Below are 14,720 nucleotides of genomic sequence, written 5' to 3'. Positions count from 1 at the left end.
TTAAAAAGAAAACAAAAAAAGTGTTCCCCTCCCCCACTTTGTTTTTTACATGTACTGCAATACCTTAAAAAAAACCCAAACAAACCCTATCAAACAACATCAACTACAGACACACTACAGACTACAAAAATATTGCATAGGAGTGTCAGTGGGCATCATCTCACAACATGAGAGAAAATGCTAAGTTTTCTTTAAAACATTATGGCAACATTCTAATTTATTTTCCTTTTAAAAATCAAGTGGTTTCACTTTATTTCAAAATTGTACAAAATGGCCATGGCTGTTTATAAAAAAAAGTCTCTGTCTTGAGAATACGTGAAGTCTCAGGTGCATTAACAAAAGACCTGGAACCATTCACAGTGCAGCGGAAAGCTTCTTTTGAGGCAGAAACTACAATTCATCCTTCTTCTTTCCTACTCTTTCATGGTCTCTTTCTCTCAGGGTTCGCATGAAAGTGGTGAATCCAGACTCCTGGTTTTGAAGAAAAATAAAAGGGTTATATTTTTATAAACAAACCAAAACAGTGCTTCAAGAACACTTTAAGCTGCTGTTTCCCACAGCAGAATATAAACTAAGGAACAGTTATTGCTTCTGCATTGCCTCACTGTGCAGTGCTCTGGCCCAGTGCTGCTCCACTGCAAGCCGAGGGGAAAACATCCACACAGATGCCACACGTCAAACTTTGAAGAGATGGGACACAGAGAAGAAGGCCCTAAAGCTCACAGAAAACCATGAACTCTGTCCCTAGAAATGTCATCGATGCCTATTTGCAAAAATGCTCAAAGACATTGTCACGCCACATTTGTATGCCACCTGTGTCATTCTGAAAGCAGTTAGTAGATAATTTGTTGGCTATGCACGTTTGCCACTGTTCCTCATCCCCTAACAGTTTTGATAATGATCTTCTTCCTTTTCCACACATTCAGATGAAGATAATTACATTTTTTTTTCAAGTTACTATCAAAATTATAGTCAAACAATTTCAAACCTGCATGCCTAGCTGCCAACCTCTGTATTTCAGCAACTTCTAAGGCTGTTGGACACCAGGAGCTTCCTTTTCCAAGGAAAGCTCTGGGGACACGACACAACTCGCAGATGTTTCAGAAGGCTCAGATACGTGGAGGTGTGAGCTGCTGTGTTTGAACACACTGTCCACTGATATGTAAACACTGGAGTTGTTTGGGCAAGTAACACCATTTTTACTGTTAAGAAATCCCAAAACACTCCAATCAGAACTGGTGATAAAGGTTGGAAAATACAAAGAGGTAGAGAAGAAACAACAGAAGTCAAAGGATTGACTTAAAATCAAAACAAACCAAAAAAACACAGAGCTGGGACACTTTTAAGAAGGCTGAACAACAAAACATTTCTAAAACTCCTTCTCTGGGGACACTCAAAACCCACCTGGACACATTCCTGTGTGATCTGCTCTGGTGAACCTGCTTTAGCAGGTGGGTTGGACTGGATGATCTCCAGAGGTCCATTCCAACCCCAACTACTCTATGGTTCTGTGATACTGTAACTATTCACTGTTCTTCCCTTGAAAAAAAATGAACTGATGAGTTTTGGCCACACACCATCTGAAGACATCTGGCAATCACTAGCTCCCACAGGAGGACCCTGGTTTTCAAAGCTCTGTGTCTGGAAGTCATTTAAAGTACACTTGGGTCAGAGAGTGTCCTGACTCTTCATTGCTTGAACTGCTTGGGGTGAACAGGTTTAAACTAGAAGAGGGGAGATTCAGACTAGATATGAAGAAACAATGTTTTACACTGAGGGTGGTGAAACACTGGCCCAGGTTGCCCAAAGAGGTGGTTGACGCCCTAACCCTAGAGACATTCAAGGCCAGGCTGGACGGGGCTCTGAGCAACCTGATCTGGATGAAGATGTCCCTGCTCATTGTCAAGGGTTTGAACTACATGAGCTTTGGAGGTCCCTTCCAACCCAAACTATTCTATGAAGTGCCCTAAAACCTTTGCTCTGGAATTGCAGTTCCCATGGAGGTGTGAAGGTCAAATTACATGCTACTGCTGGGGTCAGGCTCTTCCCCATAGCCAGTGCTCCAGTGTGGAGTGGCAGGGAGCTGAGAGCTCCTGCTTACTGGCTGTGGCTCCTGCTGTAGCAGGTCACGGTGCTCCCAGGGCAGCTGACATCGCCTCTCTTCTTCCCTGCCCACATGAAATGATGATACACCAGCTGGACCACACTGAACTTCATGCTCATGGACATCTACTGATTTACTGCCAGAATCAGGAACAGAAAACAGGTCCTCTGGCTCCCACTGCTCTCTCCTGAGATTTCTTTTGCAAGGTAGGAGGTGGTTGGCCAAGGTGGTTGAAAAGGTGTTGTCATGCTGATGAGAAGTCCTTTAACAGCACAATCCCTTGTTACTGAAACAGATGTGTGAACAGACCTGGAAACTCCACGGAAGGTACTGCACTAAGTGCTGCCTCCAGCATTACCATAACAGGAGATAACAGAACCTAATTTGATGCTGCACAAGCAGAAGACCATAGGTCCCAGGAGAGGTGGAGGGGGAACACAGCTGCTGGCAGCAGAGAGATTGCAGTGTTCCTGTTGAGTAATCTAATTCCACCCAAGAAAGGGTTGGCCACACGCAGGGGATTAGTCAGTCCACTTTCCAGCACAGGGATAATCATCTCCCAACTGCTGTGGCCTCAGAGCACTCCTGTCTTGCTAAATTCTTTTTATCAGCCACTACAGATCCTTCCTTTCATATATCATTTCTCTAAGTATGGGTTAGAAATACAAAGGCTGTGTCTGAAATTTTACTTAATTGTTGGCTACTGCACCCATTTTCACCTTTAAGAAAAGATCCACAATCGGAACTAAACAGAGTATCTGTAACAACGCCTGGATTGGCACTATAAAATGGTAATTACTGGGGTCCTAATGCTGGAGAAAACTGGGAGGCAAAGCTCCATGAAGACTTCCCTACAATCCTGACTGACAAAGAACCTCAGAATTTGGCATCTTCCTTCATGCTTCTCTATAATTTGGTGAGTTGTAATAGCAGCAATAACTTTCAGGCAAGGTTTTTTTTAATGAAAATCACTGGATAGCTTGAAGACCCCAAGTTTTTCTTGCACACCCTAGCTCCTCCAGGCAATCAATCACTGATGAGAAGTAACCTCCATCTAGGAGTTATGACAGAGGACACACATAAGTAATAGGATTGCTCCCTCATTTTCAGGCACTTTACAACCACGGAAGGCATTACACCATTTCTGCCCCTTGTACTCATAGTATATAATTAGCTGGCCACAGAAGGACAAAAGAATGGAACCATGGGCTAGATGGTACGATTGGTGTTTCCATCCTGAGCTCCAGTGATTCTGATTCAGGGAGAATGAGATATTTAGTTTCCCTCAGTTCCCACAAGACAGCTTTGTCCCTGCTATAAAACCAATGGTCCGTCACCATTTGGCAGCCTGGTGGACCTGTAACGTTTTGCAGTACACGCACAATCCAGATCCAGAACTGACAGGACCAAGTTCTGTACTTTCTGGCATTTCTGCACTTAGCAGCAGCCCATGAAATAAACTCTTCGCTTTCACTTGGTCCAAATTCACTTGTAGACTTCAGCTTAGAGAATAAAATATACAACAAAGCATTACGAAATCTACTCCTTTTTCATCTAAACAGAGTATTATAAATAGACCTATTTAGACCTAAAATAGACCAAGCACGTTCCTAATGCAGAGATGTACAGGGGTGTGGTACACTATGATTCATCCTTGTAAGACAGTAACAGAAGCAGTTAAACATCCTTCTAGCATGGTAACAATTTACTCTGCAGTTTCCATTTGCAAGGCAGTACAGGCAGAGGAGGCAGTTCTTGTATCAGGTGACAACTCTTACTTTCACTTACCCCTCTTTCTCCAGTATATTTTTCCACAAACTTCCCATAGTTGTAATAGTTGAAAGTGGGGTAGCCATCAACCCCCTCCTGCTTACACAGGTCGTGATTCTGCTCTTTGGCACAGTCCACTGCAGCGTAGGCGATCTGAAACACAAGAGATCAGCATGAGGCAGGAGAAGAAAAAGCAAGACTCCACTTCATGGTTACACCGCTGCAGCTTAGACTTAGCACTAGGAGAGACTCAAGTCTTCTGCCAAAAATGCAACGGTTTTTGAAATGGTTCAGCTGTGGAAGAAGATCAGAGGGCGGCCACCAGGTCAAGCAACGCAAATGGAAGAGCAGAGGCTTGCTCCCTGCCGAGGAAACACGGTGCTGCTCGCACAGCACCAGGCCCATGCAGCTGCAAGGTGTGTTCAGCTCACAGAACAGAAAATCACCTTCCTGGCCTCTCCGAGGAGCATCATGTTAGACTCCAAATGGGCAATCCAGAGGCTGTGTTAGTAAAACCAAATCCAAGCACAGTGGTCACAGCTCTGTCACGCCGCAATGTTTTTCCTGCACTTTGGTTTCAAGTGATGAACAGTGACAGGGTGACTTTGGTAACAGTAATGACCCACCTAACCCAACCTCCTTCCTGCAGTGCCGCTAACGCTCAGAAAAGTTTCCTCTTTTGTCCTTGGACAAACACGGCTGGTCACTTATGCAGGCTATTAATAGAGTAATGATTTCTACCTCAAATAGCTTTTAGAAACTCCATTCAGTTCTCCCAAGGTCAAAGTGGGATGGGTGAGAGGCCAGAGTCTTGTCTACTGAGTAGTGCAAGTAAAGCAATAAATTGCTCACTTGCACCCTCAGCCTGGGTTTATCTTTCCTTTCCGGTCTTTTTCCAGTCTATCCTTTAAGGTAGGGACTGTATGTTATGTGCAGCCATTAGCCAAGTGGGCTTTAATTCCTTTTCAAACCTCTAGATGCTACTGTCACACAAACAAACGCTGAGCAGGGAACAGCCTGCCGGCAGCAGAGCAGCACCCTCCGTCCCTGCCTGTGTCAGCACAGGCTGAGCCCCGAGCATCAGCTCAGGCTAACCCTAGTTCCCAGCATTTGACATTTGAAACCTGAATCTGTGAAGTAATTGAGGACGGGCTGCACTTAACATTTCTGATGTCAAAACAAAATGCAATTCATAGGTTTCTACTTAAGGCAGCTGAGCCTTCCGCTGTGATTTCACACCGACTGTTCCTGCGAGCGGCAGTTCTGGCACTGCTGCTCACACAAACTTGCCTTCACAGCCCCTTGCAGGCTCGGCTGAAGAGCAAGCAGGTTTAACTACAAGCTATGTAAAAAAACGCAAACAAATTAAAGGAACAATTTTTGCAATTGTGGGTTACAATGTATTATGTGCTAATTTCATAACAGCCACATCTTAAGTAGAAATTTCCGTTCCACAAGCCTCCTTCAAACAGTCTGATCAAAATACCTTTTGCTTGCATGACTTTAGGGTTGCAGTTGAACTGTTCTTCCATAATTAAAAGATCACTTAATATTCCACCATGCCCTTCACATTCATGGTGATGCTGTCAAAATGAGAAAACCCAATCTCATTATCCTCGCAGTAATTAAAGAGATTGGCAAAGCCAACTTCAGTTAATTTGCTTGTTTTGTTTTGGCTTTGAAAGCCTGACAAGACAGTATTCAGTAAGATCACGTTTGGGTCTATCTTCAAATGGAAAGCACTACATAAAGTGAGCAGTGCTCTTACCTTAAATATTTGGTTTCTGTTTTCCGATTTTAAACATTAATAAGGGTATTACAGGACTCTTGAGAGCTGTTAAAACAAGTATGATCACACTTTTTTTTTTTCCTTTTGTAAACAGAAAGCCTCCTACTCATTCAGGGCCAGTTAAAATGAAAGATTAGGAATAATACACTGCAAAAGAGTTTCATCTAAGTATTTATGCCTTCCTGACCTTAGCAGTCAGCCAAAATTTAGAGCCCTGTTGGCTACTTCTGTGTAAAGGAAAGCATACAATGGAGACCAACATTTATTTAATGTCACAGTATGAATGTAGAAAGAATACTGGAAGTCCTGGTTCCCTGAAAACAGGAAGAATAAATAAAACAGTATTTTTTTCTCACTGCTCTCCATATCCTATAGCGAGAGATCACAGCCAGAAAAAGAGGAAGGTAGATGTGCAGTCATCCAGATCTTAGCAGCTGGTATGAGGCACGAAACTACTTTGACTGTTAACCCATCTGTTCTTAGAGGGTGACTGGGAGATTAGGAAAATTAGCTCTTAGTGCATTGGAAGGAAGAGCAGCCCTCTTTATGTGTATCTCTCTGGAAACACCTACACTGGCTTTGGTTAGAGCAAAGAGCCCTATTTCACTTACAAAAGGCATTTGTAAGAATAGCCCCAGTGAGGAGAGGGCATAGTGGGGGAATGCAACGCTGTATTAACCTTGCTCAGCACATCTTTGTTTGTTGCCTCAAAACAGACAATTTGTGGACTATAAGGAGGTGGCTTCTGAAAGAAATGCTAAGTAGTCAGCTTGAGATACAGCTGTCCTCTAGAGCACATGGAAATCTGAGCTGGTCTGTCTGGGCATCTGTCGTGCACTGAAGTTATGCACAAAGATCCCAGTCTAAATCTGGCTGCAACAATCAACATCAGCCTAATGCTGTGCCTAATCTAACAGGTCTAACGGTGAGGGACACATACATCTGGAGTAGTGTTTGGAGGACACGTCCGTGGTCTGCCATTCTCTGAAATGCTCCTGATACAAGCTGCCACACAGGCCCACGGACTTGCCACTGCTCCTGCAAATGTCATTTTGAGCCCAGCTCTTCGGAACATACATTCCTGTTCAGTTATTTTTACAGCCAGTGAGAGAAACGGAAATTTTGAAAAGCCTTGTAATGCATACAGACCTGAGCAAAATTTCATAGAGAAAAATTTAATTCCCAAGACTGTATCTGAGGCTGCATTTCAAATGCCTGCTGCCAACAGTGGCTGAGTAAGAGTACTTAGGAGAGCTTGAGTGATTACTTTACAGTGGAAATGTTAAGGCAGCCTAAATATAGAGGTTGCTACCATCTCTATGCACTCATTACCATAGCATCACAGTCCTAATTGTCTTGCCTGTCTCACAGCGGAAGATCAAATATAGTGCACTGCAAAAAGAGAAAAGTAATGCTGAAAAACACTTGTAGCAAAACGCACTTCTGGACTGAGGACCAATTCCAATCTAAATTCCATCAACTTCAGACAGCTGAATTCCAAGACATACCAGAATGTCAGTAAACAGCACCAATGCCCTTTGCTTCATTCTGTTTGTGTTTTGATGGACTGTGAATATTAAACTCAATTTTTGGTAGAGGAGCCTCCAAGAGCAGCTTTCAGTTATGGTGAATCACTTCATGACTATACTGAAAGGCTGCACATAAAAAGAAGCAGCCCACAAAAAGAAAGGCTGTGCTTGAGTCCTGGCTCAAGTGAGCAGTGATATATTGCAGGGAGGTATTCTTCTCATTCTCAGTCTTCTTATCAATGATCATTTTTTCTGCATCATTAAAGAAGGAAACTGAGTCAGGAAAAATAACAACCCAAAAACCCTGTACAAAAATCTGCCTAAAGCCTTCTGGAGAATATCACTCTCAGAAATTATCTTCATATTCAACTTCCAGCAACAAGTTAAATGGAAGTTCACTGGAAAGCACAGGTTATAGCAAGACCTTTGCCTTGTAAAAACACTATCTCTATTCAACCAGAAATCTCAGAGAGATTACACATAAGACAGCCCTGATATGTACCCAGGAGCCAAGATACTCGGCATCATCTCTCACAAATTCCTTCTCATTAACAGGGAAAAAACGCTCTAAAAATCTCTGAGCACAAGAAACTCTTCTAATGCTAACATAAGACTTAGGGGGGTGTATATATATATATGTATGTATGTGTGTGTGTGTGTATCTCTATACGTATCCACTATGGAAAAACCCAGCGTAACAGCTTTCAGAAGAAAACATTGATTTTACAGAGATTTTGATAGTTAGGGCTAAAATTTAATTTATTGAGCTTTCCTAACTATCTTATAACCAGAGGAAAAAACATTACAGAAAGAAAAAACCCTAAGTGCTATTCCTGCACCGCCTTAGGTATTGACAATACATCATTATATACGAGTTCTCCCTCCAGAGGCAATGCCATTCAAGTTTATCACCACCCTTTTCAGTAGCTGTAGCAGGGATAGAATAGTTATCAAATGAAAAGACCGTCAATCAGAGACTGTGGATCCCAGATAAAGTTCCTTGGAGTACATCCAGTTTTCTTAACGTCATTGGTAGTTCCTCACAACTGCTATGCAGCTTATAATAATTAATAATACAAGGTTAGGATGCATAATAATAATCCTGATATTACTGCTACTAATACATAATTATGCATAATAATAATAATAATAATATGATACTAGGTTAGTATGCATTTATCCTTTATTCAATAGTCAGTATAGTTTAACAAGACTCTATCAACATCTGGAATTGGAAAGTAATCTTTACCTGAAAATGGAAGTCCCGCAGCTGCTTTTCATGGTTTTAGCAAAGAAGTGGGAGTTTAACTACAGAACTGCAAACTTAACTCCACATGGCATTAGAATGTGAGCAATGCATGACCAGCTCTGAAGAGCTCTTTAAAAGGATATAGAGCACGGCATATTGTTCAGATGAAGTGGTCTGATCACAAATGCCATACTGTTGCAAAAATCAGAACTTTTCATTTAGGTGCTTAACCAGAAGTGGAGCTATGCTGAAAATGTAGCTGTTGATCTCCATGTTCCTCAAATGTAACACAAGTATGACGCCTTATTATTTTACTGCGTAAGTATTAGAAGGAGAAAGAAATACTTGCAGTATCATCTAATCGTACATCAGGCATCACAATTCTCTTCCAACAGAATTCTAAACCAACTTTTTGCTCTCTAGAGCAGAATCTTGCAGCTAAGGAACACAATTACATCCAGTGGATCAAATAAATGTGTAGAAAATTGAAAGTGGGATCCCTTGACCTTCCAGATCCTCCTTTCTATTCTTAAACCCCTTTCATTTTAACAGTTTGTCTCCCAGTCACCATAAGATGATATAGTAACAATACCCCCTGCAATCCTAGTTGCTCACCTGTTAAAATATGTACTGCCACACACTGGTTTATTGATTCAAGGAAATAAATCTTTGCTGGAGCTAATATTGACTTTTGTTATGAAAATGGAAGTGAATAACTAACTGAATATTGATTTGAGAGAGGAATGATATATGATAAGCTTAAAACAAATTAAAATAAAATTGCAGCATGGAGAAGAATGCTTCCAAGCAACATTTTTAACGTATAGCCAATTCCAGATGACAATTACCTGATTATTGGAAAAAAAAGTCTGTTGTTGCCAAATGTCTTAAAAGCATCTGTGAGTAAGACAGATGCACATTCTTCTCTATGATTACTCCATAGGTTTCTATTTATATTACCTGTTCTGGATCCTAATGGCAGTTATGAGCTGGCCTGCTAAAGCTTGTTGAGATTCAGCTACTGTTCTTAATGTGAAAGGCCTTGCAAATGGAAGATTATATTAGATGCCCTGATGTGCCATAGCAGCATTACCATAGCTGCAATTCATCAGCTGTTCTCACAGCAGCCCCATTTGCAAAGGCACCATGATATACAGTGCAAACATCACCATATTTAATGAGTCTAATTAAAAAGAAATTCAACGCATTCTTTTTAAACAGAGATCAAATTCTTAGCAAAACTCAAATATTAACTCATTTGGACAACTCTGCACGGTGATTTGGTTGGTATCACGATTTTAAACCGTGGTTCAAGCCTAGAAACACAGCTGCAAAGCCAATGCATGATACACATTGGGGACTGACAAGTTTCCCCGCTGACTTGCAGCCCCCCACGAGCAGCCCAGCTCACCCCATTAGCTGCACTCTTTCCAGCCGTCTGTGCCCCAGCTGTTTCTGTACAAACTCACTAGAGCCCAGAAGCAGTGCTCTGGTTTAGCTCAGTGCATTTGTACAAGAACAGTCTTCTGTGAAAATGGAGAAGATTGGTCAAACAGCAGCCTCTTTGGGCAAGTTCCAGAGATGTGTTACTGAGAGGCCTTGAGGAGTCAAGACCTTTCCTTCAGCAAATCCAAGCTGGAGCATCACAAATCAGTTCCTTCAAGCTGAACCTTAGGATCACCCAAAAGGAAAATGTAGATTTTTTTTTAAGATTTAGCTGATGCCCTTTCAAGAGTGGCTGGAGCAGTCAGTAACATGCCTTCCTGCTCCTCAATCTGTTCAGCAAAGTGACAATCCTCACAATTGCATTTTCTGATGCACAGTGGTCATTGCCAACATTCAAGCTGCTGAGCCTTCCTGGTTTTGGCTGGGACAGAGTTCATTTTTTTCCTAGTATAATGCTGTGTTTTGTATTTAGTATGAGAAAAACATTGATAATGCACTCATGCTGTAGTTATTGCTGAGCAGTGCTTACGCAGACTCAAGGCCTTTTCTGCTTCTCATACCACCTCACCAGCAAGGAGGCTGGGGGTGCACAACAAGTTGGGACAGCTGACCCCGACTGACCAGAGGGATATTCCACACCATATGAAGTCATGCTCGGTATTTATTTTGGGGGAAGAAGAAAGAGGGGGACATTCGGAGTTCAGAGCGTTTGTCTTCCCCGGTAACCGTTATGTGTGATAGAGCCAGGCTCTCCTGGAGATGGCTGAATACCTGCCTGCCCATGGGAAGCACTGAATGAATCCCTTGTTTTGATTTGTTTGTGTGTGGCTTTTGCTTTACCTATTAAACTGTCTTTATCTCAACCCATGAGTTTTCTCATATTTACTCTTCTGATTCTCTCCCCCATCCCACTGGGGAGGAATGAGCGAGTGGCTGCGCGGTGCTTAGTTGCCAGCTGGGGTTAAACCCCAACAGAAGCACAGGTCAAAGTTTTTCCCCTGGCAGCTGTATGCAAAGACCACAGTGTCCCAAGGCAAGAATGCTTCAGATCGCTTTCTTTCCTATTTTTTTTCTTTTTAAATTACCAAAAGCAATATGCCAAGTGCTTCACTAGATGAGCGTCTCCACAGTCTTACTGGCACTGAATTTTTCCAGGTACATGGAAAGATGCAGAGGTTCTGGTTGATGGGTTACAGCCAGAGCCTTGTTTTGCAATAGCCACACCACTGCCCCAGGCAAGCGCGCAGGTTCAGGATTTCTGCTAAAACCACCAGCAGTGATGTGGCCAAAAAGAACTGACATTTGGGGCCAATGTTCCGAACATTGCGTTTTTAAACTCCAACTCCAGCAACGTGGATGATGAAAAAGCACAGAATTACACACAGCCCTGGGGGGTGGCGGGGGGTTCTGTGCCAAAACCACCCCCTTACAGCGAATCTGCAGGGCCACATATTTAACGGCTTCAGGCTCTGCTCATCTTCAAAATTCCAATGCAGAGACTCAAATTCTCCCAAAGGATACCTGTTAAGATACCATTTATAACCAATTCAAGGCTGGAATGTGTTTGATTGTTCTTTGGCTTCTGCAGAATTAAATGTTTAATTAAAGGACCACCCGTATTGAAAAGAAGACACAGTTTAAATGCTACCAGACATTGTTAAAGTGAAAAAAAAACAAAACCCAAAAACCCCCAACTTTCTCCAGGGGTGAAAAAGACACTACTAGAGATTAAAAACTTTTGAAAGAAGAAATACATCTTCCTTCTTAAGCAGTAATTTTACAGAAGTATGACAACCTACAGAACTATGAATTAGCCAAAGTATGAAGGTTCAGCCCAGTTTGAACCATGGGAATATGCCCAGTGCTGCTTGTGGGAACAGCTGTATGCCCTTCTGAAGTCTTAACAGGTTTATTTTCTTTTCCACAAGGGCACAAACTGGCAACAAGAAGCACCTTGGCAGGTTATGGCTGTACACAATTAAACAGGGCTCCCCAGATAATCAATCCCTGGCACTTTCGTAAGTCACTGGGGTGGAATAACATCATTTTCCGTAACCATACACACCTCTTTGAAACTGTACCAGCCTTAATATTCCCTACTGGCTCTCCTGTTCCAACTCATTACGTTTTATACCTCCTCGCTTTAGCCTTAAACTGGAGTCAAGAGCTGCAACCGTCAATCAGCGTTCAGCTCTTGAAGTCCTTCATAACCTGCAGTCCAAAACGAAAGCTTCGCAACCCTGCAGTTACCACCACGTCCAATAAACTGCACCATGTCTCAGATTGCTTGTTAATACATCCTGGGGCTCTAATAAGAAGTTTCACATTGTTTGGTACATTTGCTTCATCTCCTCTGACTGAAATTTTAATGAGTTGAAGAAAGAGAGGTTTCACTGGGAACTACCAGAAAGCTGGGAAAACAAGGACACTTTCTCAGAGATCTTGGAAACAAGTAACCAGGAGGCATCTGAGCAAATACATTTATAGCAGTAAGAGAACTGAAAGCTGCACGCCTCTAAATCTTCTGTGTGCCAGAGGGCATAAGTGATGGACTTCTAATTTTTTGCAGTCAGTGATAGAAGAGTTATTTGTTTCTTATCAATCTGACGGCATCTTCTCTGAGTTACAGAAATTATGAGAGGAAAATTAGGAAAAAAAAAAAAAAGACAAAAATTGTTCTGTTATGGTAGCAGGCAGATTAATAGGGCTATAACTTCTACAAAATTACCTCTTTGTTTAGAATAGAATACAAAATAGAACAGACCGTTTCAGTTGGAAGGGTCCTGCAACGATCACCTAGTCCATCTGCCTGACCAGTTCAAGGCTGACCAAAAGTTAAAGCATGTTGTTAAGGACATTGTCCAAATGCCTCTTAAACACCAACAAGCTTGGGGCATTGACCATCTCTTTAGGAAGCCTGTTCCAGGGCTTGACCACCCTCTAAAGAAATGCTTCCTCATGTCCAGTCTGAACCTCCCCTGGTGCAGCTTTGAACCATTCGCAGGCATCCTGTCACTGGATCCCAGGGAGATCAGCACCTCCCTCTCTCCTTCCCCCATTCAGGAAGCTGTGGAGAGCAATTTCCCTATTAAATTGCCAAATCTTTTCCATTCTACACCTAAATAGAAAGCAATTGTGAAGTGGGAACAAATTCAGAAATCAGAATGAAACACAGTTCACTCAAAGATAATAAGCAGGTTTCTAGTTAGTCATCTGGTTAAATCCAGTGGCTTAGGTATTAGGTTTTTTTAATCCTAGCCATGCATGCACTCAGTTAAATTTGTTCAGCTGATGCAAGGAAATTAACTGGGGTGTGCTTCAGCCATCAGATGTATTTTCAAAGCAGAAGCATAAGGGTCCTAGAAGTGTCTGACATCCTGTACTCAAGTCAGCCAACTTACAGAAATATATTATATTTATGCTATGCAAGCAAAGATTAGTTATATGATTGAGGTCTTCAGGACTGTCACACAACTTGTGGTTTCTCCACATGCATCCCACTTAGGGCTGACAAAAGTTGAAGGAGAATGGAGATGATGTAAATTATATTATTCTTTCAATGAGAAAGAATGTGTTTTGCTTCATGGAAAAGAATGCTTCCACAAAGAATCAAACAGAAAAGGCAACAAATAAAACAGGCTAACTCTGACCAAAAAGATACAACCTCTAAGATGCAGATACCTTTCTGTTAGGGTAACAGCAATTTTATGTACAAACCTAACACCTGATCAATAAGCAAAGCCTGTGAAGTACAAACAGTGGAAAATGTTCTTAAATATCTCAGAAGTTAGTAACAGCCAGTTACCTTTCGATCTTCTTTAAAGACTTCGGCAGCGGTTGTAAAATGCGGAATGGCATTCTTACAGTGTGGGCACCCTGATTGACATGGGAAGAAAAGAACAGCATCAATGTTAGTTGTAAATAAGATCCTGGGACAAACTCAATACACAAAGTGAATTAATGGAAATTTTGTATTAAAAATCATTCTAAACAAGAGTTCTCCAGTTCTCAGACAAGCAGGACGAGGCATCTGTAGACCGTGTGTCAGCTACGTGAACTTAAGCACATGTTTAAAATTTCTCTCATGTCAACCAGTTTAAGTCTATACTTTGAGTTAAGCGACACCCCATGTAAGGACCATGGCACAGGGGCCTTTTCTCTATTGCGGGTCCCTTAAGAGCACTGAAAGATCATAGAATCATAGAACAGTTTGGGTTGGAAGGGACCTTCAAAGCTCATCTAGTCCAATTCTCTGCCATGAGCAGGGACATCTTCACCCAGATCAGGTTGCTCAGAGCCCCATCCAGCCTGGCCTGGGATGTCTCCAGGGATGGGGCATCGACCACCTCTCTGGGCAACCTGGGCCAGTGTTTCACCACCCTCAGTGTAAAACATTTCTTTCTCATGTCTAGCCTGAATCTCCCCTCTTTTAGTTTAAAACCATTACACCTTATCCCATCGCAACATACCCTGCTAAACAAACAAACAAAATGTTTCCCTGCCGTTGTACCTCCTTATGGGCATGACCACGTAGGCTATTACTGCTGTTGCCACAGATAGGAGCTACATTTGGACTTTGGAATTAAGATGGTGCATTTGTGAACAGGAGACTGGAATTTGAAAGGAAGTCACTGAAGAAAAACTCCACATTGAGGATCGAGGGCAACATTCAGAAGTGTTTGGGAACTGCCTGTGTTAGGGCCAAGCCATTGGGATCACAAGGAAGGGGAAGAGAAGCAAGTCCAACAGACCACACATCTTCCACATATGGAGACCAGATGTCCAGTACTGGGTTAGGATGACTGCTGCTGGACCTTTTGGAGATCTTCCTCC

The 14,720-nt window shown here is 42.2% G+C and overlaps 1 protein-coding gene across 2 annotated transcripts in view; it reads right to left on the bottom strand.

Annotated features, from left to right (window-relative positions):
- Positions 1 to 390: 390 nt before the first annotated feature.
- PDIA5 (protein disulfide isomerase family A member 5) overlaps positions 391 to 14,720 on the bottom strand; it is a gene marked incomplete at both ends in the record, with an annotated part of 101,146 nt that continues 86,816 nt past the window's right edge. For both annotated transcript variants that reach the window (XM_080346790.1, XM_080346789.1), the window contains 3 exons: positions 391 to 471; positions 3,893 to 4,027; positions 13,693 to 13,763. In XM_080346790.1, the coding sequence (XP_080202916.1) occupies positions 391 to 471; positions 3,893 to 4,027; positions 13,693 to 13,763 (287 nt within the window). The remainder of the gene's footprint in view (positions 472 to 3,892; positions 4,028 to 13,692; positions 13,764 to 14,720) is intronic.

The sequence above is a fragment of the Nesoenas mayeri genome, assembly GCF_963082525.1.
Source record: "Nesoenas mayeri genome assembly, chromosome: 6".
NCBI classification, from domain to species: domain Eukaryota; kingdom Metazoa; phylum Chordata; class Aves; order Columbiformes; family Columbidae; genus Nesoenas; species Nesoenas mayeri.
The sequence above is the reverse complement of the archived record's forward strand: the minus strand, read 5'-3'. Positions and strand labels throughout refer to the sequence as shown.